This window comes from Patagioenas fasciata, chromosome 6 (assembly GCF_037038585.1).
Source record: "Patagioenas fasciata isolate bPatFas1 chromosome 6, bPatFas1.hap1, whole genome shotgun sequence".
Classification (NCBI taxonomy): Eukaryota; Metazoa; Chordata; class Aves; order Columbiformes; family Columbidae; genus Patagioenas; species Patagioenas fasciata.
The window spans coordinates 27,081,400-27,109,232 of record NC_092525.1 but is presented as its reverse complement, the minus strand read 5'-3'; the positions used below and the strand labels follow the sequence as shown (position 1 = coordinate 27,109,232).

Sequence of the window (27,833 nt, the reverse complement as noted above, 5' to 3'; positions counted from 1 at the left end):
AGACAGCTGCAGGTGTTGGAGGTCTTTATTGAGATTATAGCACAGATAACACTTCTATAGTTACCCTTCCACTTTTATACAATAGTTAAAAATGCTTGCTACAGTGCACATATAATTTAGTAACCAAGAGAATCAAAAACTTAACCGCAGTTCAAATAAATAAATAACCTAATAGTTAAGGTTTATATTTTAAAAAGTAAAAGGAACTGTACAATATGAAAATATAACAATACATAAACATTAGATTCTAAAGTTTTGTAGAAATAAAACTGCAATTTCCCCATACATAACCAGTGCAAGAAATAAAATTCAGATAAGCTTCTGAACTGGGAATTTAAACAACTCTTAAATTATCATGCAGACATAGCATTTTAAGCCATGCTGGTTTCTATTATAGCATTAATGGTATCCCTTTTTACCTGAAAAACTGGTAGCCATTAAACTCACTGTGACAACTGCTGCCAATCCACTCTTTTCTACAGTACATTATACACAGAGGTATTCTGTTGCATTCAAAAAGTAAAACATTGTATGTTTCTACAGGACATAAAAAAAAATAACCAATATTTTACTTTTTTCCCCCTCCAACATGTTAGCTTGTTCAAAACAATGTCACATAGTAAAACCAGCAACATTTTCCCCAGTTTAGATGAAAAGAAAGAAAAAACCCCACACTATATAATGGACCATAATCAAGATGTGGTTACTGCCTAGTCACCGTTAAAGTTTAGAATTTATTACTAAAAAAAGCTGAAATTGTGGAGATGTTATAAAGTTTGACCTCTTGCTGAGAAGTGATGAATATAACAAATCTGAAAAACAGTGGAAGTAATTTGCCTTTTATGTGCATCTAACTGGTTACATACAGGCTCAATTAAAGTGTTGTTCAATTTAAGTTCCTATATAAAATTCTCATTGAGGCAAAGACCAAGGAATGCAATTAATACCAAACTGTAAACATGTCATTCATGTTACTTTGAGTGCACATCGACAACATAAGAGTTCTCCTCATAGACTTCGGCAACAAGACTACAATAGGTCACAGCAGCATGAGTTCACATGGAAGACTGAAAGCACTGCAAAAGAATATACTGAAAACACCAAGACCTCCTAGAAACCACAAAAATCTGTGACAAGTGCCCCTCCTCTTCATAAGACACTCTCCTGCTCAACTGCTGCTCTCTCAATGCCTAATGATTATTACTTTGTTTTTACAGTTCCATAGTCTCAGGTCTGTGCTTTAGCTGCATAGGTCACCTTGTTTGCACTCTAGCCATTGTAGGTCCAAAGCGTAACAGTTCTGTCTGCAGAAGAGGACAAGAAGGAAAGGTCTTGTGTGTGCCACCTACACTGAATAACTTTGTCCTTGTGCTCTCCTACCACCATGAGAGGAAGCTGCTTCGTGAGGTCCCCTATGGCAGAGGAACAGAAATCATTAGTCATTTCACTAATTTATATTCCAGCTCCTTTTTTTCCCCCCCACCTGTCTGTTTAGTAAAGCTCACATAAGTATTTCACCTTACGGAGCATACTTGACAACTCTCTCTCACACACAGGGCCTAACACAAGGCCTCAGTGCTTTGGTTTTTAGGCATTACTGAATACAGCACAACTTTAAAATACAGGTATTCACCATTTTTAAACAATGTAATCAAAGTTTAACAGTCCAAGAAAATCAAGTCAATTAGATATAACAATCTTCTTTGTTCTTAACCCTTTTCAATAAAAATAAGCATTATTATTATACTTTGTTTTTTAAAAGGGTCAATTTTATGAATACTGCCCAAAAGCAATGGCCACCTCATCAGGCAACAGTGTTAATTAGTTCTTTTATCACAATCAGACCTCTCCCAAACCCAAGGTAGCCTATGATCTTAGCAACACAACTAGCCAATTGTAAACAGACAATCATTTTATATACATTTCAAACCCTTCAAAGCTCTACTAGTTTTTCCCCTTTTAAACTAGATCTTGATCTTTGAACCAAGTTCTCGTACAACTTCAATATTAAAAGCACAAAACTGAAAATTAACCTCGTATCTCTTGTGGTACATTACCTTGCAAGTCTGTCACCTTTATTTTCATGTCATATGATCCTGTAAGCAAGTAGTGTGCCCCTGGAGAGAAGCGAACAGAACGGACATCGCTGGAGTGAGGATGGTAGCTCTGCACCATTCGTCCTCCTCGAATATCGTACAGCATACAGCTGGAGTCCTCTTGTCCCGTAGCCAGGAGACGACCACTAGGATCAACAGCTACAGAGGCTACAGCACTTCCTATAGGAGAAAAAAAAACCCAAGCAAACACACATTACATGTATGTATATTTGTGCAAATAGCCAACTTTATTTTAAAAACAAGACTATACATTGTATAAGAATACTGAATGTTGGCCTTACATTTAAAGTGAACGTACCTAGCTACTGTTATCTTAAAATACCAAAATTTTTATGTTCTAGCACTTAAAACTTTGAAGCCACAGGTCACATTGGAATAGTAGCAAAGCCACTATTAAAGCTGCGTGAGAAAAACTTGTGTTTCATCACAGGAAAGTCACTCTATGAAATAATGCAAAATAATGGAAGGGATTCCCCACCTTCTAATTTATTGCCCCCTCCCCAAAGGTTTCAAGAAACGTATCTGAACCTAAGTGGTTCTTAAGAATCCTTTTGCAGATTTCTAGAGAGTATGTTGAAAACTTGCAAAACCAGCTGCACTGTCCAACCCCTTCGATTCTGAAACAGTCTTACCTCTTGTTTTATTTTAATGTACTTGGACGTGTCTGTTTGGAAGTCACAAGGCAAAAAACTAGCCAACTTTTGAAAGGAGATGTTACTCTAAAAAAACCCAAATCAAACAAAACACACAGGTAAAGATATCCTTACAACTTCCTTTTAAAGCCAAGCCTCTGTTCTGTGATACAAAAGGCCCCTTAAATTCACTCTCTACTACTTAGACATCTTTAAAATATATTTTTATGGTAGGATGATTAGAAGCACAATGACAAGTCTTACCTGTTCCATGAAACATTGTTCCCACAACACGAACACAGCTTGGCACTCTCAGATCCCAGAATCTTACAGTCTTGTCTTGGGATCCAGATGCAATCATCCAGCCACTCCATGTATAAAGTGCTAGAATATGACCTGTGAACAAGATGACTCCTTTTATTTGATTAAACACCATTAATCAAATTATTAATTATTACAGTTCTGATGATATTTCTGCATTCAGAGATTTAAAAGTCCTATGGAAAATGTGCACATTGCAATACCAACAGTTTAAGGCAATACCCAGCTTTGCATTTTCTCTGGAATGATGCATGCACTCTCTCCATTAAATCAACAGCCAATAAATTTAAAAACAAACACCCTCTACCCAATATATCTCAAGAGCAGTTGGGAAAGAAGTCTTGCTAGAAAGAAAAACATGAAGACATTAAAAAAAACCCAAACAAACAACTTTGTAATAAAACAATACAAACTTAAAAAGTGCAAGAGAAGCAACAACATGCATACCAGTGTGACCACTTAGAGCATGCAGGCCCTGTCCTCGCTGGCAATCTGTTGTGTAAATATTACAGTCCCCTGCTCCAGCACTTATTAAAATAGCACCACCACTTTCCGGGCCTTCCATAAAAGCAAGGTCTCTGATTGTCCCATCATGCATGCTGAACTCCAAATCTGGTCCTAAAATTATAATTAAGAAAAAAAAGGAACAAAGTGAGGCATACTTTCCTTATCACTGTTAGTCCTGCAATCTTTCAAGCAACTACCATGATAATGCAGAATATTTTAGGCAAGGGTGGGTATACTACCAAGTATAAACATGGTTGTGCACTTTCCATAGAACACACTATTTCAGTTACTAGAGTTCAAATAAAAACCATAAGAATCTTATCTCTATTGAGTGTTGTTTGAGTTTCTTACAGTTCCTAAAGCTTTGCAAGAGGTACATGGGTCATCTCCATAGCCAATTCCAGCCAAGGTTAAGAGAGGATATTTATTTCTTTTTGTAAACTACTGTAAACCAAAAAGCCTTTTTCTGCCAGGAGGGAAGGATCATTGAGAACACTGAACCACATAAGTTCAAAACAGAAGAGAGCCATATTCAGTGTATTGATTAGGAGGGTTGGGCATGGAAAATAATTATTTACTAGGGGAGAAGCCTTAGACTTCTAAAATGGGGTAAAAGATGACAGAACTAGGCAAGAAAAAGGGGAACTGAAGTGGAAATAAATTCTACTGACAGTCAAGAACCAGAGTTGGGTAAGAACAGCTGGTTGTTTTACCATATCTGAATTAAAAAAAAGCCTCAACCAGAAGACAGCAACAATACCAGTGAGTATAGCAAAACAAAACCAGAATGCAAACAAACAAAAACTCCAAACCAAACAAAACCAAAAGATAATTTTCGGCCCCTTGGTGGGCCTTTGCTGGACAGAGACTATACTGATGGTGAAAAGGAAAAGAGACTAAGTTAATCAAAGTACGAGAATAAAATAACAAAACCTATTAACTACATAATCAATGTAATTTGAATGGTTTTGCCAAATACTGGACAAATAATTGAAAAATAAATTATTAAAGCTAAATACATGTAGTACCTGTTGCATTACAAGTTTCTGCATTAAAAGGCAGTACTTTCACGTATTTATCATTAGAACCAGTAGCTAACAGCTGTCCACAGGGACTCCAGGCTACACAGTAGATTGATCCTTTATGATGTTTGTTCCTTTTGAAGCGAACTACAGGTTGTTTGGGAGTATTATAAGCACTGAAAAAAATAGAAGAAAAAGATGAAATTTCCTTTTATTTGTAAGGAAAACAATGTACTCTAAAATGAAAATACTGTTTTTTCTGCTATTTTGGTTAACATGAAATACTGTTTGAACATGAATAACTGTTTGCACTGAGACATATACATGCAATCTAAGACAAGGCAAAAGAATTTTTTCCATCTCAGTTGTTTCTCATCCTCCCATGGCATTTGTGATTGGACACACAAAACAATGTAAAAAACAGAACAGTACCTTCATCTGTAAAGGGTCAATACAGACAAGATACAGTAATTATTAGCTACATATAATGAAATGTTATCGCCAGAGTCCTCAATTGGTTTGATTTCTCTCTACATCCCTCATACTTCAGCATCTTGACACTGTGGCCATTTCTGAACATGCTTAAGTTCACTCGAGCAACACTAGGCCAAGAAAGCTCATAAGGCACACGCACTAGCTGTGGTAGCACGCAGTACAGCAGCATAGCTCAAGGTTGGAAAATCCAGATTCCTGAAAGCAGCAAGCAGAAGCCTGTGTAACCTCTGTGTATGCGTACAGGAAGGTATTTCTCTTCCAGTTTCCCACCCAGCAGACATAATCCCTAACTGTGGATTGTATTCCATGTGACAGCACAATTATATGGCTGGGCTCCATATACCTGGGTTTGGGCTGTTGTTGTGCCTAGTAGTGCTGTAACAAAAAAAAAAAAATCAAGGCCTGTTGTTTTATCCAGACAGTAGCTGTCTACGTCATCCTTGTTGTCAGAATGAGTGGGATTCATCAAGCAATTAAAGTGGTTAAAGGGTCAAGAAAAATGCTTCTGTGTTAACCCTATCGGGGAAAACACAGAAAATGGCTGCCCTAAGTTAAGTACTGTTTCCTCTTTGGCCATTACATCAATAACAAAAAAATCCATACAACAAAAGAAAAACCTCCAACAGGTTTATCATTGTGAGTTGTGCATTGGGTATTATTTGTTGAATAAGATGACTCAAAGCTTCACCCATCTGCTACAAAATCTAATACAGCTGTCTGTGCAAGAAAGACACATTCACCATTACAATCTTCACAGCATCTAAACATACTATATTTTTGAAACCACATCAGCTTCACATGTTGCTGAAATAAAAGGAATAGTCCCATTGATGTACACTTCTCCTTCAATCAATTAATTTCCTACAATGTTACTTCTCTATTCCCACAGCAGGAAGCAGTCAAGCGCTTAAGATAAAGTACTGCCGTGCCCAACTCCATCAACATTCACTCCAGTAACGTCAACAACTGAAATTCAACAAATCACATTGCTGTTGAAAAATTCAGAAACTAGTATAAATACTCAAAAGAGACAGAGAGAAAACACAGAAGACAAACATCGAAGTCTGTTTAAAAACTTTTGAGATAAACATGGCTGTAGAATACTAAAATACATCTACATGGAAGCTAATTCTATTTTGTTGTCAGAGAAGAAATCCATGTCAGACTAGTCTAAATCAGATCACCATTCGACATACACTACAGAGGTTCCTAAATGGCCCAATGTCTTACATCGCGCTCAGAGTCTGGATTTACAATGGCTGTTAAAAGGAGGAAGCAACAGCTGAGAATCACTGACTTTGCAGGACATGGCAACACCAGCCCAGCGCAGAGACCCAGTGCTGCCAATTAACTGCATGGAAGCACCGCGATTATTTGAGCAACAACTGCAGGAATGTGATGTGTATCTATCAGTGTTTAATCTCAAACATGTGAAAAGAGCATGCTATTACACACCGAGAGAAAGGAAAAAAACACCCCAAACCAACCTGTCCTGAATCAGGTTGAAGGACAATTTAGAAACTTAAAATAATCCCGACAAAACACTGATGTATGGTTAAACAACTGCTATTTACTCAATACACAGCTATAGCTTTTTGAAAAAACATGAAAAATTTTGAATGTATGTCTAGACTCAGGTTGTTACAAAGATTAGGATATCTTTGAGACCATATAATCTCGCTACTGATTTGTACCTCCCATAATGAAATGCTTATGGCAGAGCATAAGCATAGAGGAAAAAAAAAAAAAACACAAGAGGAAGAGGTTCAAGTTCAGAATTAAAGAACTCAGTATTCCTTTCATACCCAGATGCACTATGTCACTTGTCAGATCCAATTGTGCACTAGAGACTAAGGCTGCAGAGTCCATCTGACCTTTCCCAGTGGTTTGAATAAGTTGTGTGAGAGCAGAGTTTGTTAATAAGGAAGCATCCATTCCACTGAAAATGTTTTGCACTGTTTACCAACCAAGAGGAGGTTGCTTGGGCTTCAAAACCCAATACAAGCTGATCTGCTGTGCATCAGAGAAATCAACCTTTTTGCTTGTTTTATATATCGCCAATAAATATTTTGGAATTAAACTTCAAAGGCTATCTTACCAATGACAGTTAAGGAGGAAAAGAAAAAAAAACAGATTACTTTTGAACACTTTGGAAGCCTAAACATGAATCCTAAACTGGGAAGGTGTCCAGGTACAGTCACTGTGCATACTTGTAGCTCCTTCTGAAATTGTGAAGTTTTAGATGCCTGCACTTCCCCCCTATTCCAAGAAAATAATGTATCTGGAGCAGAGACAAGGAGATGGTTATTGAGATGTCAGTATTTATTTTTAGGTGAAAACAAAAATGCCCCCCCATTAAAAAATAAGTAAAAAGAAGACAGAAAAGACTAGGTGCACAGTAAACCACAAATAGTGCCTTTCCTGTCAAGGAACCAAAGTACCTGGAAAACAATGTTTATAGTAACAACAGGCCAAAAGACATACTCTGGCAAATTTTGCTGTAAAAGCTGAAGAGAGATTGCTTTTTCTACTGTCAAGTCCATCCTCCTGCCAGAAACGGCATCTCATGAAGCCCAACTTATGCTGGCTTGGGAACAGACACAAACCTTCTCCCACTTTTACAGCTGGAACATCAAAACCAGAAGTCATCACAGTAAACACAGAAAAGCCCACTTACGAGGCAAAAAATAACACATTTATAAGGAAGGGCATAGTATTGTGGCAATGCATCTTGCCAGTAATGGAACAGAGCAAAAAAGTAGCCCATAAAGATATATATTCTTCAGCAGATCATATTTTTGTTCAGCAGTTCAGGTTTCTAAGGAGAGCATTGCAGTATTTACAACAACAAAAGAAAGGTATGAAATGTACAGATATGAGTAGGCACAGGAGAAAGAAGTGCTATGATACAGAAAAAGAAATCATAATAGAAGCTTTCTTACCTTGGGTCAATTACTTCTGGATAGGCACAAACTCTCAAAGTTTTAGAGTTGGAGCCAACAGCATACAAACTCCCACTGGGATGAAAGGCTACAGCTCTAACAGCCTGTGTGTCTTCTAGGGTGTTAATGCAGATGAACTGTTTTTTTGATTTGTCGTCCTGTGTAGAAGGATAACAGTCAAATTCAGTTTTTCAGCATAAAACTGGACATTTAAAAGTAGATACGACTGTTCTGCTGGATAATGTAAAATGGTTGCATCCAAGTATTAATAAGTAGCAGCACCAGGCTAAACCATTAAAATTACAGATTTGTAAAACAATGTCTAACTCGAGGTCAAGGAATGGCATACTTCAAAAAGTTCTCTTCTTCAACTCACTCTAACAGCTAACGTTAGATTAACATTTCTCATTCTCCCTCCAGGCTTCCAACAACTTTAGTTCTATTAAACAGCCCATCTCAAAAGCATATTACAGTTTATTTCTGTGTAAACACATTTGATCTGTGTGAAACTTGCAAGAGGAAAAAAGCTGTGTTTTTCTGAAAACAGTCCAATTCATAAACAGTTTATGAAACAAATAATACTAAACATAAGATGAGCTTTTCACCCTGTAGATAACACAAAATTATCATTAAATTATGCTAAGCTTTATTACATCATCTTCCAGGTGACTCCATCACCAGCTTTCTAAAACTGATTTTCATTTATCTGATGCAGAAACTTCAGAATGTACTTATTGCAAAGTTATTTCCCTGAGGTTGGACCATACTGACTGGAGTCCAACAATCCACGTTGCCATCTGGAGAACACAAAACAATAGCTGTAAAAGTCACCCCACTGGAACCTCTGTTGTACAGGGAGAAGCTGAGAGAGCTGGAACTTTTTGGGCTGGAGATCAGAAGGCTTTTCAGGGTGAGTGTAAATCTCAATGTATGTAAACACCCGACAGGAGTAAAGATGATCAAGCAAAACTCTTATCAGTGGTGCCCAGTGAAGGGACAAGAGGCAATGGACACAAGCTGAAATATAGGAAATTCCATTTGAATTTTTTTATTGTTTTAAACACACTACGAGTGTGGTCAGACATGGGAACAGGTGGTCCACAGAGGTTGTGACATCTCCATTCTTGCAGATACTCAAACTTCAACTGGACCTAGCCCCAAGCAGCCTGCTCTTGTTGACTCTGCTTTGAGCAGTGGCTTTGGACTCAGCCTCCAGAGGTCCCTTTCAGTCTCAATGGTTCTGTGACTCTGTAGGTACTGCATCAACCGAAATTAACTCTAGTATCTGCTAACCATGAGAGGATGTCACATACTCAGGATTAAATATTGAATCTTGTGAAAACACAAATTATAAAGCACAACAAGAAAGCTCACCTCATCACCTCTTGTCCTAGGTAAATTCCCTGAAGAGTCTTCCAATTGTGGCTGAGTGACAGCGTGTTCTGATACACTGTTTTGATTTGGTGAAGAGTTTAAATTGACAAGACAAAAAACAAGAGCAGGGACAGATTTGTTTATAAATATTTTTTGGACTAAAGTTAGTTTCAGTCATCCTCAGAACTGACTATTTTATGGGGACAAGTGTTATGTGTATCTGATTCTTTACCATTAAACTACAATCTTTATACAAGGTTGCTGTTTTTGCAGCAACTCCAGGCATTGAACAAATGAATGCAAGTTAAAAATATTGTTTTCATTCTATAATACACAAACATTACACACATATGGGGAAGAATGGTTGTTTTCAAGTCAACACTACCTTTAATTAGCAGATGAAATCCAATTCCTACTCTATCCTGCCTCTCCCTCCATCTAGTTTGGATTTAATAAACAAGGTTTCAGAAACATAGAACACAAAATAAACAAGAACTATACATATAAAATTAAATTAAAAAATTCTGAAATTGAAAGGAAGGATAAAATGTAAACCCTGACAAACCACTCACATGTGTTCTGTTAGAATTTTATAATCCCTACAAAAATACATAAAAAACACTGATCATGAGCTAAATACCCCTACTCAGTGACAAATTCATTTGATAACTAAAAATAGATACAAAAAGCTATTTCCACAGTGCAACCAAAAGGACTCTTTTAGTCCTGAGCAGTCTCATATAACTTACATTTGGCTCCCCTGCACGGGTGACTCTTCAGGAAAGGGTATCTGACTAGCTGACCCACGCTTTTGCGGAGTGCTTGTATTAATATGTTGGCTATCAGCTGTTATCCTCTGACCAGCGTCTGAAGGTGGTGATGTGAAGTTACTTGCTGGATTGGTAGATGCATTCCCTTTGCTCCCAGTGCATTGCTGGCTGAGTGTTTGTACATCATTGCTAAGATTGTCCATACCCATATTTAATTCTCCCAGCTTCTGGATAGATCTAATAACAAGTGACAAGAGGGAAAAAAACCAACCAAACAAAACAATAAAAACAAAATAACGACCACCAAAATGTTATTATGAGAACTTGAAGAGGAATAGGAGTGGGTCAGGGGAGAAGCAACAAAACTCCCCCAACCTGTTAAGAAACTGTTCAGTAAGATTCTGTTGCTGGTCAGCTCCATCTTCTTGATTTACACCTCCTTCCAACAACATTTGCTGGTACAACTGTCGTTGTTGCTCTTTCTGTTCCAAGTGCTGCTGGTAACGTAGTCTTTGCCTGTAGTATTCCTGAAACTGCTCCGTTGAATCACGAAGCTTAAAATAAATGAGAATTACTAATGTAAATTAAGTAGTTAATTGTGGTATTTAACCTAAATATTCACTCTGGTTTGTGAATTCAACAAAGGCATCGACAGGCCAGCATATTTTCCTCTGAGGAGCAATGCCTTCATTCTTCCCTAAACCTAGATACAATTTACATATAAAATAAGGAAATTGCTGCCAGCCTGATTCAAACTACTTTTGAAGCAGTTCTGCCCTAATTCAGATGACAACACTCTCCTACAAAATTTCTAAAGTATTACTTAGCATCAAAACAAACAGGTGATTGGAAACTGAAAACGAGGAAAAAAATAATCAGAAAACAGTGTAAACAACATGCCAAATTCCAAGTTGTATTTTCACTAGAACTTGAGTATTTTCTGCCACCTTGACACTTCCCTGCCATCAGTCTGCAGAGCAGATTCACTTCTCCCAAATTATGTTGACACAATCCATTTTTGGTTTATAATGGATTTCCCAGCTCGGTTGCATTTGTAAAAAGTTCTCCACCCAAGATAAATAACTTCAGAGTTTCTAAATTGAAAGTATCTTCAGAAGTCTAGAAAGCATTCTCTGTATTTCCAGTATGTGAAGTATCCCCCAGACACTGGTTATAATCCATCTAAGCAACCGACATGTTCTTGTCTATCCTTGTTTCCATGACTGATACTTGTTTGTTGCAACTGGATTCAATCCTTTGATCCATTAGTTGGGGTAATAATGATACAGAATCCAATGCCTAAAACTAAACTATGTTGCTCAGCTGCTCTGTTGTATAAACTTTGGCTTCTGACTCAACAGCTCAACACCTCCAGAAACAATGCAAAAATAAAGCTACAAAAAAACTTAATTTCTCAGTCACACAGGTACACATATATACCACTAGGATTTGGAAAACAAAACAAGGTGAAATTTGACTTGGTACTACATTCTTTTTTACTTGTGTATAATAATCTGGCCGAGGCCTTTATCTACAGCACAATATCTCCTGTCTTCATTAGCTCCTATAAATTCTAAGTCCATTTTTTTCACCTTTCAAAGCCTGCTCTGTCACACATCTAGCTAAGCTCTCTCCTCTCCCCCTTCTTCCCAATGTGCACACACATTGTTGCAGCAGAGAAGTTACTCAGCAAAGTCCTTGAGGGGAGCGAAGTCCTCAAGTTTGGAGGACTTTGTTAATCCTCCAGTAGCCCCATTGCCTCACTCATGTGTCCAGAGTCCACAAGAATACAGACATGTCAAGACTAGACTGGTTTTCAGTATCATATAGATGTCATAAGCCAAGACAAAGTTTACTTAAGAAAAATCAAACTGGAGTCTGTAAACAGACCACATACTCTATGTAATTAATCATTACTGAATTAAGAGGCAGATATTTAAAACTCTGGAAATGGAATGTAACAGGTAACTGTTTTCATTGTTTTATACGGAACTATTATTTCATTTTTCCCTATTGCTCTTAAGGAGGAAAAAAGAAAAAAGAGGATAGCCAAAACACAAGCCTTCAAATATGAATCCAAAAACCAGTTATGGTATTGTATTCTGAATTGCAAAGATACATTTACCGGGGAATTATCCAATTTTTATTTCTCTGTGTCCTAGACAAAATTGTGTCAAGTGACCTATGAAACTTAGTGTTCACACCAAAAATTGCAGATTCCTCACTAAAACACTAAGAAGATGCTTAAGCATTGTTTACTGTAACATTGCTGGCTTTGAGTACTGCAAAGCCTTTTTTTCAGATCTACACAACAGCTTAGCAGCACTGCTGATATAAGAAGGCACAATCATCAGCTGCATTACAGACTCAGATGACAGCAGAACTTGATATACAATGGAAAAAAAAGTGGTTTCTTAGAAAAGATGCAATATGGTATTTTCACTATAGTAAAAACATTCAAAGCAACCCATTGTCATGCATGAAGTTCTCAGCACAAAAGCAGATCATTATGATGTGATCAGAACACAGCTCAAAGGGCCTCATTATTTTAAAACAAAAAATCACTACCTCATTTTTTTCTTGTTTGGCTGATCCCTGACTCTGTGCTCCATTAACTGGTTCATTTTCGGGAACTGAACTCTGACACAAAGTCTCACTGCTGATGGGATGCTGTGGCTCCACAGGAGTATCACTTCTTGCAGCAACATGGAAGAGAAGAAAAGCTTAATTGAGAAAAATTAAGAGCACAAAATGCCCTGATAAGTAGAGAAATAGAATTTTCTAGAGTAAAATCTGGTAACAGAAGTATGTAAACTTCTTAAGTCACATAAAACTGAAAATAGCGCTTAGGAAAAAAAAAGCCACTTGCAATGAGTTACACTAAACAAAACGGCTAACAAACCAAAAACACAGTCAGCCAGTGTACTTTGTCCCAACATTTTCCAAAAAGGCCTTACCACCCTGGGATATCCAAATTCCACATTTTCTATCCCAACACTGGAATTACATACCCTTTAACTAGCAAGTCATACAAGATCTCCTGTTTTCAAAGCAATTATGTGCATGGAACGCATCAGATATCTTATCTGACTAATGTCTTCTATATTAGTATGAATACCACTATCAATATAAATTCAAATCATACTTACCATCCATCAGCTTGAACATTCCTGAAAGTGCTACATAGGAAAATGTTTATATCAGTTTTTGTTATTCTTGTAATTTTGCATGGAACTCTCTTCAAAATGCTTTAGCAATCAGGAAGTGTGAAGAACACATTAAAAGCCTTGGATTCCCATCTTTGGTTTTGTCAACTTTGTCACTAAAGTCCTCTTTACTCAGTGACTTAAAGCAAAGCTTTTTGAGAACTAATTTTGCACTTTTTGTGTATAATAACAAAAGTAACTTAGCTGACTAAAAGACAAGTAATTGCTTGCTGAAGACAACTTAAAAAAGCAATACCGTGTTTTCGTCGTGTGCAGGAGGAAGCAAGGGCCAGTTAGTTTTACATAGAGTTCAGCTTCCACCTTTGCAAATATTGCCATTTAAATTGGATACTTAATCTGAAATTTGATTTTTTCTGAAAAATGTAATGCTATGGGTCTCACCCCTTAATTTAATTCTAACTTTCAAGAGATGTAGTAATTAATGAAAAAACATGTTAAAATGTATCAACTTTACTTAACATCACATGCAGATACCTACACAGTGAAAAACCACTGCATTTTACCACATTATTTAGCCCACAAGATAAATATTTTTAGTGTACTAGAATAATTCTGCACAGATAAACTGAAAAAGGAAAAAAAACCCAAACCAACACTTTCGAGAGTCAGTTTTAACATTGGTCCCTCAGCAACCTGCACAAATGTTAACATCTGTGCATACATATGAGCAAAATTAGAAGATTCATAGTTCATTAGTATATTCAGGAGGTATATTTTTTAAAAATGGAACTTGAGAGATTTCTGTAAGACTTAAGCTAACCACAAAAACTCCAGTTGTGAAGAGACTGATAAAGTCAAAGATTTAAGGTGGATTAAGGAGAATGTATTAAGACATATTGGTGCAAAAATTTCCATTATTATGGGTGAACTGATATCAGTATGATGGTGTTTGTTTCCTTTTCATTAAGTATAGTTACAGCTGGTCTTTATGTTAACACAAGACACTGAATATTGCTGTAAGGCAAAAATAATAGATAATGTCACCAACTGCAGCCAGGATTGAACGTCACAGCTCTGAAAGTGTCCTCTGGTGGCCAGTGCAACCAGGTGCAGTCATAGTTAATCATCTAGTTCTAAGAGTCAAAAATGCTGGCAGCTGCATTCTAGAAAGGCACAGGTATAATATTTTGAATGGGGCAGAACTGCTTATCAAAATAAATGCCAAGCAAAATCATGATAAGCTCTTAAGTGATGAGTACCATTTCTCCTAGTTACCAGAACTTCGCTCTCAGAAGGTAAAAAGTGCAAAGTTTTGATACAGATTTTAGTTCTTAAGGAAGGAGAGATGCCAGTTTTGCAGCCTACATTGTATTAAAAGAAGTTATAATAGCATTCATCACTATCATAACCCAACTACCCCCAAGTCCAATATCAAAAAACAATCCATCAGCCTTATTTCAATTTAAGCTGAACTACTCTCATTAAATGATCGAGGAATGCTACAATGACGCCATATAGTAGTGTCCACTGACTTCATTGGGACTATTTCTGTATGTAAATTTTTGAAGCATACTTAATGATTTGCAGTGTCAGGACCAAAATTTACAGACACTTGAGGATAGAAAGGGATGAAGAAAGAAGTTACTGCTATTCCAGTCTACTTATTTATCTGGGACCAAAGAATTCAGTAATACTGAACATAAATTTTAGCTAGACAATTTCATGATCAGAGCATATTTGTGCTCTGTGCTAGGATTTCAACTTTAAGGAAGTCCAGATTGAATCCATAAGGCTCAAGAACAAATACGAAAATTTACTATGATCATGAAAACGTAAGAGGACAAAAACCACCTTGTATACAGAGTTTTAATTACAAGAGAATTTAAACAATCAAATAATGTTTTACTGTTACAATTACACTCACAGTGCAGGTAAGAACCCAGTAAAATAAAAAACAACAGAAGTCGAGGTAAAAATAAAGCTACAGTTGCACTTACCGCTCAGGGGACTCTTCAAAAATGCTGTGACACTCAGTATTCTCAAGCATGAGACTTCGGCTGAGATTCTGTACTCCTGGGTAATGGAAATTCGCAAAGGAGTGTGACATTGGAGAAGTTTTGGTCCCAAGGTCTGTGACTCGCTTATCATGATTTGTTAATCCACACGACAACCCATCTAAGGCAGGGTTTAAGGAGCGGGTCATGTAAGCATCTGCTGACTGAGGTCGTCTCATTGGGGAAGATGGATAAGGAGAAAGTTTGCTGATAAGAGGCGTCAAAAGATCAGCATACGCAGCTTTTGTAGGCTTGAGGAGTTTATCAACATGAATATTAAGCATCTTTTGTTCAAAAGCACAAGAAAAAACAGTAGCTGGCAGATTCTGCAGCCACGATAATAAGCTCAGGTCCAAGTCATCACACCCATTCCCACACAAGAGATCAATGCCCAGCAACACTTCACTTTCTGTGATTTCTTCTCCTGTTGCTTTACTCTGGCAGAATTCCACACAACACTCATAAAGCAATCCCTTCATCACCAGCTGAAATAACCGATTGTTACTGGCTTTGAAGCCAGCTTCACTCAGTTTCCTGTCGGCAGGAATAAACTCTGCCACCATGACACAGGCTTCTTCAAAGCAGTGAACACGTGCAGTGCTGGGGTTCCAGTCCTTGAACTCGGCGTGGTTGGTGAGGCGAGGCAGCGTGAGCAGCAGGCACAGCTTGCTGTAGTCTTCCTTAGACGGACAATACTCCTCCAGCGCATGGAGACACTGCACAGCCTCTCGCATTGTAAACTCCAGCTACAGAAATATTAACATTAACAGAGTAGTTTGTAGTACATATGGCTCTACAATAAACATTAATTGAAAAACAGGCAGTAGCAGAATTTCTCAATCACCACTCCTTTATTACTGTCTATATGTAATTAAAATGGCATACAATCTAGAGCCTGAAATCACTGATGCAGATGTAGTTAGAGGCAAATACTTGACTGTTTTGACTTCTTAAAATCCCACCCTCCCCATTCTCTACAAATCTACAGAACTTTTTCATGTCACTGCAGGTTTGGCAGGCTTAAAATTTTAAATCTTCAGCTAAATGGCTTCGGTTCTATTGTAACACAGAAGGGTACCACTATTCCCAAAGCCAACAGATTTTCTTTCCCTTTTTTCTGTCTATGAAAAGCTCTTGGTATATGTTATAAAAGCCTTATAGATGTCTCTTGTTTCCAGCGGTTACCAACTTTGAGCTGGCTTTTATATCCAGATTTTCTGTTCTTCAATCAAAAATATTAAATAAAACTCAGAGTTCTCAGAAGACCTTCAAATTAATAGACGGCTTTAGTACAAAGCTTGTTGATAGCTAAAAGCCAAGAACCACGTTAAATACAAGTAACTTAGTATTTTTAGTTACAAAGATTAAAAAAAATCCCACTTGCCCACATTACCTAGCCACAACATACCAGAACATTTGGCAATATTCAGAACAAAAAATAAAGGATATAAATCTGTGTTGTGTTTTTTTTTTCTCTACTGCTATCTAGTAAGAGTATACAGATCAAGTAATTAGAGGAATAGTACACCTTCCCTTTACAACTATAAATACTTCTAGCTTTCTCTACGTTGTTAATAGAAGACCCTGCAGTACAACATACGTGTAATGGGACAGAGAATTAACTAAGTTTTGAAAAGGAAACTAATTGTCTTAAAACTACCGGCATTCTTTATTTTCAGTTTAATAACATTTTTGTGTTAGAAACTTGGTATTCCTGTATTATCAACATTATGAGATTAATTACGGTTTTTCATTTATCTGCACACTTTGTCAGTTTGAGTTGGTGTCTCTTTGCATATTGAAAAAAATAAATGTACAAACGGCAGGAGTTGTGAACTTATAACTGAATCAGTCCTTTGCATACATAACCTTTCCCTCCAAAGAAACAACTGTGTCCTTTCTCTCTAAAAGCAACAGAAATTATGATTAATTCAAACTGGAATCTTTCACCTGATCCTTATCATGACAATAAACTTCTGTGATTCTGAGGCTTGCTTCAGAGCATTTTTGGAAAACAAAAAAGCACCCTGTACTTTAGCATAATGGCATAAAGTAAACCTCAGGATCAGGACCACAGCCATGGCATATGGTCACTCATTTATGCTGCTATGTTTTGAGCAATCCTTGTGTATAAAAATCCATTTGAGACCCGGGAAGCTACATTCATTTCCAAAGCATACTAATTATTTTTTCCATTGTTTATGAAGCCATTTGGTAATAGCTAAGACTTGTGCATCTGGTGGTGGGAGTTTCCACTTTGCCTTTAATCAGAATATCTCAACAGGCTTCTTGACAACAAAAGAATTCCCAAAACAGAGACGATTCTTACATGCTGAGGCTCATCTTCTGCTGACATTGCATTGTTTACACATAAGGCTTCCAAGAACTTCTGCTTCATTATAATGTAACGAAACCTGCAGGTGAGAAGTGAAATACCATACATCTTGATCCAGTAGCTAAACATTCTTTTAGAGACAGCTGCTTTTCGAGTTAGGCATAGAAATTGCCATGACAAGAAATCTGATCTCAAATTTTAACAAACGAGTAATCACAAAATTCTTTTTAAACAGGAAAGGTCTTTTTCAATGATTGCTTTCAGAAAAACTACATTAAAAATATTAGAAGGCTAATAATAATAAAAAAATAGAAATATGACAGAGCAGCCAGCTATAAGACAGTACAATATGCACTGTATTCCTAAAGCGTATGGCAAATGAAAACTCATTACAGACTGTGTGCAGATATATTCCATAGTTTAAGTTAAAAAACACATGCACACACTTTAGGAATGGTATACAGATTAGGAAAAAAACCAAACAACTAGTCCAAACGAAGGTGAAATTCTTAAACTACTGCTTTCATATGCAATACTTAGAAATTAATGTATTTTCCACAACTCAAAAAATTGAACTCTGACATACATTCTATTTTACCTTTTCTTGTCGAATTTTTCCATACATTCAAGAGGCTGAATAAATTGAAGAACCTCATCCCACTGACCATCAAGAATCAACTGCCTAGTAAAAGAAAAGAGTCACTTCTTTAATTTCACTGGACAAGAACATCTCTCTTACTTTAAGTAAGCAGCTCATTTAAATACACAACAGTCATTCAGATATATAACAGGCGATCAGCCTACTTTGAGAAGTTAATTCCTCTTACACAAACCAACGTGACTGTCTGATGTGACTAGTAAGAGCAACATCCAAGTCCTTTCTCAGTATTTTGTCAAGGTAACTGCATACAAGGACAAATCTTAATTTCTTTTAAAGATTCATCAAAACAGACAAAATATCCTGTGTCTCTTGCTTTACCTGTAACTCTTAGTTAAAAAAAAAATTCTTGAAGTGTATGAGTAAATATATTGATCCAATGAATACATCCTGCAGAATGAAAGCAAACTTAAAAATGAGTTGATTTTGATTGCATAAATACTGCTGGGCCTGTTTTCCAGGGGTGGGCATCAAAGAGAGGGAACACACAGCTACCATAGTAAGAAGGAAGAGGGACAGCTTGGCAAGAACTATACCAGTACAAGCTCCAACTCCAAGACCAGTGGGCTACACTGCACATGTGGATTAGTAAGATTTCTTAATGCTCTCATATCACACACTGTTATCTATAAAATGCCCAGATCTACAGGGAAGGGCTGAGTTTCTTATTAGACATACACTCCAACTAAGCTAAGAATGAGACAAACAAATAGGATTAACAACTTCAATTTTTCTCCAATTCTTCTTTTGTTTTATTCCAATATCCATTATTTTAATCAACAGGGAAACCAGGTGAGAAATCTTGTTCAGAGATAAAATATATTTTTAACACTTTAAGAGCAGCTGGAAAAATTATTTTCTCACGCTTCTACAGAGCTAACTACCTTTGGCATGAAAGAGAAAACAGTAAAAAGTTAAAAAAACTAGTGCGCATTTTGAGGGCAGTATCATGAATGGTAAATCACGCCAACTCTCATGCCTTAATGACAGCAGAGATCCCTTTCACATTGATAAGTTTATGATAAATCTAGGTATTGTTTTGAAACAGAGATAATATTTTGGAAGCCACTCCACTCATCCTAGATTCTTGCACTATTGTAAAAATATTTTAGAAGTCAATAAACTACACATTCAGTTCCATGTGACACAGTAAACAAGTAACAGATCGCTGCTGCCAACAGGGCATCTTGCTCTCCCATCCTATTCCTGCTCATGTGCTTTTCCCGACTTAACAAGTGCCAGTGTCAGCAAAGGTTAAGACTCCTTCCCACTTTAATTCATTAGCATGCCAGAAAACTAACCAAGTTAAGATGAATGAATAAGTAAACAAAAAATTTAAACCAATGTTGATGTTGCCTACTCAGTTACTTTAAGTGGTTTAAAGAAGGATCTCATTAACTTCAGAGCTGGAACATAATACAGGGCTGGAGCACAGAACTAGGACCAGGAAGAAGCAGAATAAGATAAGGGCATAGGACCTCTTGTTCAGCAGCATGGGGCTACCCAATGAATCACAGTCCCATTGTATGTTTTCATATATGTGGTATTTAAGCAGTAGAGAAAGAAGTCCTACCTTAGGAAAAGCATGTCATCTGAGAACAGGCCATTAATGACCCCACTTTCTTTTTCAAGTGCCAGCATACTGATATGAAGTTTCCTTGAGTTTAGAAAATCTAGTATTAGTTTAATTATTTCAGCTTCTTTAACATTCACTGTTTCTTCAGCTGTCATGATGGCAGCCTAAAAGGAAAAAGAAGACAGAATTTTAGCTATGATCAATATATACTTTTATGTGCAGTTAACAAATATTGACTACTAAAAAATAAAAACAGTTTTACCGGACAGAATATTGTAGCATTACAAAAAATTACATCGACAAAATCAGGAAACTGCTTTTAAGAGGTTGATTATGAAGCCAGAACTAAGACCTAACAATGCATCTCCATATTTTCTGTTTCTGTCTTATGCATATATAGGGGCCCTGATAAACAAATCTGAAAGAAATCAATCCTTCTGCAGTGTGAAAATACAGTGGTTACCAAGTCTGCAATATGTAAAATTTTCCCATCTGAAATGCAAACGGTGAAGTTCAAAGAACATAAAACCATACATAAGAGCATAAAAACTAACATAAAGTTAGTATGTCATCTAGAGATCTTCCATATAAACGTAAATGTTTCTAACACACACAAAAAGCACAGCACACTACAAATTCAGTCCTCTCTCTCCTCTTTGCAATTTTTGAATGTATGGCAATTCAGCAAAGGCTTTTCATTCTTCCTTCATCAGGACACCTATTTCTGCCTACACGCCTTATGAAGACTCTCAAGCTGCAAACCCAAGGTGGCCTAGGCCAGTCTACCCACTGACTGCCAGTCCCTCTCCCCTGGTTTCAGCTGGGCTCCTGGCCCTGCCTTAGCCCCCCATCACTTCTGTCACTGGGTTTGCTTTTCCACCACCGCATGTGCTGAAGTGGTTCCAAGCAGCTCTCCAGCCCGCAGAGTGGGGGCAGACACAGCTGGGGCAGTGACCGGCCCAGGCCCTGGCTGGGGCAGTCAGCTTGTTTAAAGCACCCATGGATACCACATCCCAGCTCCTTCACAACACAATTCCTTCAAGGATATTAAACCTGTAGCATGTATTCTCTTAGGAAGCCTAAAATAAATTCTGCTTCTGGCTTAGCCTTGCACAGTTCCTTAAATCTGACAAAGTAAAAGCTGTTCTACCTTTTTTTTTTTTTTTTTTTTTAACCTTAAAAAGACTTCACAGCTGTAGCTCCCAAGCTGATCTGCTGGAAACTATCCAGGGATGTGGGGAGAAACCCTATAACACAGCCAAGCCACATAGCACTGCCTCATCAGGAGCTCCTCAAAAAAACCCTGGCAGCTACAAGAGCACAATTTCACATCAGGAAAATTTCAGTTGAAGCCCATGTTACTGCAGAAAGGGGTGGCCCCTCTTCTCCCCTCCACACTCTGTCACATGTCCCCAGCCACTCCCTGGCACCCGCACTGGAGCTACATGGTCAGCCGGAAACACATCCACTGATCCGGGCACAGGTTAAACAGGATGCACCCATGGACACAAGGGCACTAACGCTGACACAAGGAACTGACAGAGCTCTGCTTTCTGGCAGCAGCAAAGTCTTAACCTGATTTAAACTGACAGCAAGAGTGCACCAGAGAACAGAGAAGAAGGCAGTCTCAGTGATGAATGGCCGTGGAACAAGATGAGACAATAGAATAATAGTGATCAGAAAAATGAATAAAGAGAGGTGACCGTACAGAGCAAGATGTCCACAGCAGTAAGTTATAGTTACCCTAGCTGCTCCCCACTTTTGATTCAAAAGAGGAAAGAAAAATACTTCTTAAATCCCTCACACAACCATTTACTTATGTGGAAATATAGCAACTATGATGCTGAAAGACAACCAAGTATGGGTAATGCAGCTCCCAAGACAACCTGAAGAGATGACACAGTCTCCAGGTATCGGCCTTGGAAAAATGGAGTCAATGAGCTAGTTATCTGTCTCGTATCAGCATAGATGCGCAGAAAATCGTAATAAGAAATCAAATAACAGATATAATGAGTTTGAATAATCCCGGTAAGAAACCCAGAAAGTATTAACAAGAAATTAATTATTTACTGGAGAACAGGGGAAGAGATAAATACTCTAGCGAAACTTCTAATGTTCATCATAAGCCAATGCTAATGAACTTGAAGGGATACAAAATGTTAGGCATTAATAAGAGGGTTTTTTGTACTACATCATATAAATCCTCAAGTTTTTAATCTTCCTCAGTTTTATGCCAGCTTTTTTCCAAGGAAGTTTTTGCCAGAATATTTGACTAGAAAAACATTCAATTATAGCAGCATAGTTTTTTCTGGAACAACAGAGACCTAATTGTGCCAGATGAAATGGCCTAACTTCTTTTTAAAAATGGCTGTGTTTATTTCTCATTTTAGTCACAGAAGACTCCAATCACCAAGTATTTTGATGGGTCTCACGAAAGACACACCTAGAAACCACGTACCCACTCTCAGCTAGACAAGTCAAAGGGAAAAAAAAAATCTGGTCTGCAGAAAGCTTTGCTACAGGAAAGAAATCAGACAGACACACACATCCAAAGCCAGAGCTTGTAGAAAGATGTGTTTTCCTTACATGTTAGCACTGTCTCAACTTCCCCTTTTGGCAACTGGATATGGATTTTTAGTCCCAGAAAAAAACTCAGCCCTGCCCTTACATGCGAGGGCGAAAACTCATGGACTCCACACAATTCAATATGAATTCAAGCGAAGCCATTTATTACAGAGATAAGCCTCCATATATATACAGTTATTTCTTGATCACGCGTCCACGTTCCAAACACACATTGGCTGATCGGATATTGTCCATGTTCAGGTCTTGTTATTATAGAATTACCTCACTCTCATAACAGGTGTTGTTTTTCAGCCTTCGCGCCGGCCTTGGAGTTGCTTTGTCTAGTTCAGAAATAAATCTCTATCTAACAGAAACCCATCCACACAACAACCTTAAGAAAATCCCTTAAATCTCCCACACTTACACAGTGAAGGAAAAACAAAACAAATTTAACCAGTAGTTCACCAATGACACCTTGATTTCCAGCCTCACCTAATGTATTTGCATTTCTCTTCTACTATGCTTTATGGCACTGGTGTTTTTTATATAAATTAAATTAACTTCTTTGCCAAAAGACAAAGTATAACTTGGGCAAAGCTGTACTGAGACTCACCACCACAAAACTACTAGAAGAAAGAGTGAGACTCCCTTTGAAGAAAGGAACACCTAGTCCAGCCTTCTTCAACTGGATCTGCTGGACTCAAATGTAAGCAGGAAGCCATGCTACATAGATAGTTTAATGAGTGTCTTCAATTATTTATTTATTCTATTGATGGAAAATTTAACAGTACTTTGTTTAAGAGTACAACTACATTAAGTAAAATCAAGCATCTGCAAGAAGGTGTCTTCCATTTTCCACAGTAGTTTTAAAAAACAGGTTTGTCTGAACATAAAGCCTGTGCCAATTTTAACACTTCATTTACTTTATATTTCCCATATAGATTAGGATAAAGGATTATTAACACCCTTCATGTTTGATATGAGACTTGTAACAGCACTTTTGGGGTCCTGCTAAGAGAAACATAATATCCAAACATAGTTTGCATACTGAACTTCTGAAGAAGATTTGAAGTTCACCGAATAAGCTTGCACATTAACAGTATCATGAAAACACACAGTGTGCATTTGCTGTCAGAGCAACACTCCCATTGTACAAGCAGCTAAAAAACCCAGCAAACCTACTGGAGAAAGTTTTCACTTAATTGGCGATTTTTTACGCTGATGAGCTCAGACTTCTCTCACAAGCATTATGCTATCAAAATAATAAGCAGCACAGTAACACTATCAGGAAATTACAAATATACATAGGCTCACAAATCACACCTGTGAAATATATCAGTTTTTCTGACATTCAGTGCTCTGTGTATGTGTATAAATAAAAGAATAATAATTAAAAAGCAAAGAACAGCAGGGAAACTCAATATTAGAGCTCAAGCTGTATCATTGGTCCATCCTATTATATTGCTTTCTGCCAGCACATATGGTACATAACGTCACAATCTGATCAGCTCAAGCGCTAATACTCAAGAATGACTGAAGCACAGCATTAGCTTGAGGTATAAACGAAAGTAAATGAGTATCAGAGCTTAATATTTCAGGTGCCTTCTACCAACCAGGTTTTTGCTACAGCCTTTTTATCCTACCCAGTCTTTTCAGAACAGCACTTTTGCACACCTGTCTCCTTTCTCCTATTCACTCCCTCTTCTCATCTTCCCCTAGGTCTATATTTAAATTTCTTTTCCTCCTGAAAATCTACACTAAGAAAAAACAAACAAGTTCTTGCCACAAACTTCAAACATCTTTTCTCTGTAGCTTCAATGGACAAGATGTCCTTTAAACAAGCTCTTTCCAATATAAACTACCTACTCCTAAATTTTCCAGAGAGGTTTCACTCCTGTTTTGTTCTTACTCATGTTCTAAGAACATGCCAACAGCAAGAATCCTCTCTTGGTGTTGTAAGAATAGAAAACAATTCCTAAAAAACAAAACAAAGCACCATACAAGCTTTTGCATACAAATATACTATTTTAGGAAAAATTTTATAAACTGTAAGTGAATTTTAAATAGTCTTAAAGTTATTTGCCTTGGAAGAAATTCAAAATGCATATGCATTCACATGATAGAAAGCTAAAGCAAGGTTTAATATTCTGAAAAACAAGAAATAGTGAAATTCTAAAATAAGTGCTAGTCCTATGCTACTTATCATCTGAAATAGATCACTTGCCAACAGTACATAATATGCATTCGCAAAACCAGAAGAGGAATATGAAATCTACTCAGAAACACAAGAAAGAAATATAATAGTTCAAATTTTAAGGGTCATGCTGAGAGAGCAGTGACATGTTCAAAGGGAGAGGCAATGACTAATTAGAAGTCTTGGTTCAGTGACTTCAATGACAGCTGCAATGCATACTCTCAGCATCTTAGTGAGCTATGTCACAGAAAAAAAACACATGTGAAAAGGCAATGCATATTTTAAGAGCTGTCTGATTTGCATAAAATTATTTCACCTTTTAATCCATTCCCCAGTCACTTACACACAACTCTTGGGCCTGTCCAGAGGCCTTTGGAGTTCTGCCTACACAGACCCCATGGGTGACTTGGGGCCTGGTCACTACCTAACGGCTCCATTTTCGTCTTCCACTTATTCTATATCAAAAGAATTTACAAAAACAAGTCTAAAGGTCACATTTTTAATTGCAATTGGTTCTCACTACAGTTAGTGCAACTCACTGACACTCATTTACCCTAAGGAACCACACAAATTGTTATTTCAAATGAACTACATTGAACATGTTAAGACTTCAATAGAAAACCTTCACCAAACTTTGTACAGTTCAACTCTGTGACTGAAACCTTTTTCTACTCCAACACACAGCAAGTAAGTGTTCTCTTATATCCTAGCTTTTTCTTCCTCACACAGATTTTCCCCTGGCTTGCCCTCTAATCCATTTTTTCACCCTGCTTAGATCAGCTGTTGCTTTAGAGCTACCCCAGTAATCCTTATCTCACCACGCTTTAGAGGTGACTGGCAGAGCTCTTCGGATTCATCAGTCCCTGTTACAACATGCACACTCTTTACACAGAGCATTCTGCATCATGAATGCCAAAAAGGTGACATTAAACTATGCAATACTGCCACACTAGAGTGAAAATAGGATACAGAAAAATAAAAAACCCAAACAAGTTACAGAGACCAGAAACGAATGCATTTTGGCACAACAAAACACCGCAGTTGATCCAAGTTTTTATCTTTTTTTTTTTTTCTCTTCATGTGCAATTCCACACAAAATCCACTTCTGCTTGCGAAAGGCCTCTAAACAACCGCACTGTTTAATTATACAGCGCCGAGCCAGAATTAGCATTAGGGGAATGTCAGCTCGGCACCAGCGGCGGGCAGGGCCGCAGAGGGGCCGACGCTCCAGCGAAGCGGCCCCCCAGCCCGGGCACAGCCCTCGGGCACAGCCCTCGCCGGCCGGGGGCTGAGGCCCGGCCCGCCCGCACCGCCACAACAAAGAGACGGCGGTGGCCGGGCGTAGCCGCGCCGGCAGCCGGGGTGATGCTCCCCTCGGCGGGGATCGGCGTCGGGCCCCGAGCAGCACGGCCGTACCCGCACACCATGGACGGGGCACGGAGGTGGGCGGCTTCTCGCCAAGGGGGCCCCAGGGTCGGTGAGGCCGCAGGGCAGCGCCCACCTCACGGCGGAGCGGCCACAGCCGCTGCCCCGCCGCTCCGCGCGGTCAGCCCGCCCCGGTACCGGTACCGGCCCCGGCCCCTCCCCCTCCCCCTCCCCACCGGCCGCTCTCGGCCCCTCCGCGGCGCGGCCCCCCGCCCTCCGACACTCACCTGAGGGGCCCAGCGGCCCGTTCACCAGCGGGGCGTGAGGGAAGATGGCGGCAGGCCTCGCTGCGGGGCGGGCCCGGGCCCAGTGCCGGGGTCTCGCCGGCTCGGCGCTGCGGCTGCCACCGCCCTGCCCGCTGCCTGCCCGCTGCCTGCCCGGCGGCGCGGCACAGCGCACAGGACCCTCCTCTGCCCGCGCCGTCGCCTTAGTGGAAAGCCAAAGGGGGCGGGTCGGGGCCGGCCCTCCTGGGCGTCGCCCGCGCCGCGGGGGCGGGAGGGACAGATGGCAGCGGCCGCCGCTGCTCTGGGGCGGAGCCCGCTTTGTTAGCGGCGGGCGAGCCCTCGCCCGCCGGGGACCGGCCGCGCCCCCCGCTCCGTGCCCCGAGGCTGAGGTAACCGAGGGCGGGGCGGGCACGGCCGCCGCTGCAGCTGCCAGCCCCGGCAAGTGCGGCCTCACCGGCGTCCTCCCGCGAAACTCCGCGGCGGCTCCGAACCTGTCCCGGGGGAGCGGCGCATCGGGCCTCCACCCACCGCTTTCCCAGCGGCCGGCACCTCCCCCGCGGGCGGGGTCGGCCCTGCCTCGGTGGGTCCCCATCGGTGGGCAGGGAGCGGGTTTCTAACGGGGAGGGTGCTGCGGGAACAGCTGGCAGGTAACTCGGTGTCCCCACACAAAGGGGTGTGCCCCGGGCTCTCCGTCCGGCCCCTCCTGCCGCCCGGCTCTCTGGCGTGAAAACCGTCACCGAGCCGGTAACGTGCGCTGGTACCTTCCCGTCCAAACGTCCCTGAAGTACCCGAATCACACCGCAACCCCGGCGAGGCCTGCCCGCCCGCCTCCCGCTCTGCCAGGGCCGCATTCCCCGTGCTCCTGCAGCGGCTCATGGCTCCTTGGCAACACCTTTAATTACTGCCTGACGTGCTGACACGTTTCAGGCCAGCCTTGGTTTTTGGTTTCTTTAGCGCGTTTTTGCTGTCTTTGGCTTCTTGAGACAGTTGCAAAAAGAATGCATTTTTTGTTGAAATCATGTATATACGTTATGCATATATTTTATGAAGATCTAGTGATATATATAATTTGACATGTGGTTGCATTTAATGCGTTTTTGTAATTGCCAGAAGATTATAGCATCTAAGAATTACCATGGTGAACAGTAAGCAAGCTTTCTCTGTGCTTAAATACAGCTGTGAGGTGAGATACAGAACTGTTAAAATGCTAGTACAGCACTTGGGCAAAACCCCCACGTGCAGGCAGCAGCGCATGGGCAGGCCTCAGCAAAATGGAGACGATGCAGATTTTTGACAAAGGATGTAACAGACACCTACTATAAAGATTTTTTTTTTAATTATGCATGTGTGACATATGTTAGTGTTCAGGAAAGGTTTTCCGGGATTTAACTGACACTGAACTGGGTTCTCTGTCACGCTGATGGTTAAAAAACACAGTGAGTTCAAGTCTGCTTG

The 27,833-nt window shown here is 39.4% G+C and overlaps 1 protein-coding gene across 2 annotated transcripts; it reads right to left on the bottom strand.

The window, feature by feature from the left end:
- Positions 1 to 7: 7 nt before the first annotated feature.
- On the bottom strand, positions 8 to 26,528 carry WDR47 (WD repeat domain 47). Of its 2 annotated transcripts, none has more exons than XM_065841915.2 (15): positions 26,382 to 26,528; positions 19,968 to 20,134; positions 18,335 to 18,418; positions 17,731 to 17,815; positions 15,345 to 16,147; positions 12,749 to 12,875; positions 10,556 to 10,734; positions 10,160 to 10,417; positions 9,411 to 9,486; positions 8,037 to 8,194; positions 4,606 to 4,775; positions 3,518 to 3,688; positions 3,014 to 3,145; positions 2,058 to 2,276; positions 8 to 1,412 (listed from the first exon to the last, which is right to left on the bottom strand). In XM_065841915.2, the coding sequence occupies exons 2-15, from the start codon at positions 20,123 to 20,125 to the stop codon at positions 1,270 to 1,272; spliced, it is 2,763 nt and encodes a 920-aa protein (XP_065697987.2). In that variant the 5' UTR covers positions 20,126 to 20,134; positions 26,382 to 26,528; the 3' UTR covers positions 8 to 1,269. The 2 variants fall into 2 exon arrangements, with proteins under 2 accessions (XP_065697987.2, XP_065697988.2); XM_065841916.2 differs by having other exon boundaries at positions 12,749 to 12,872.
- Positions 26,529 to 27,833: the final 1,305 nt, after the last annotated feature.

Excerpts from the sequence above, each read along its gene's own strand:
- WDR47 (XM_065841915.2), bottom strand. The coding sequence starts at position 20,125 with ATGACAGCTGAAGAAACAGTGAATGTTAAAGAAGCTGAAATAATTAAA. Across the intron at positions 3,689-4,605 it reads AGAAACTTGTAATGCAACAG|GACCAGATTTGGAGTTCAGC; the intron begins GTACTACATGTA and ends TTATAATTTTAG. Across the intron at positions 1,413-2,057 it reads AAAGGTGACAGACTTGCAAG|GGGACCTCACGAAGCAGCTT; the intron begins GTAATGTACCAC and ends CCTCTGCCATAG.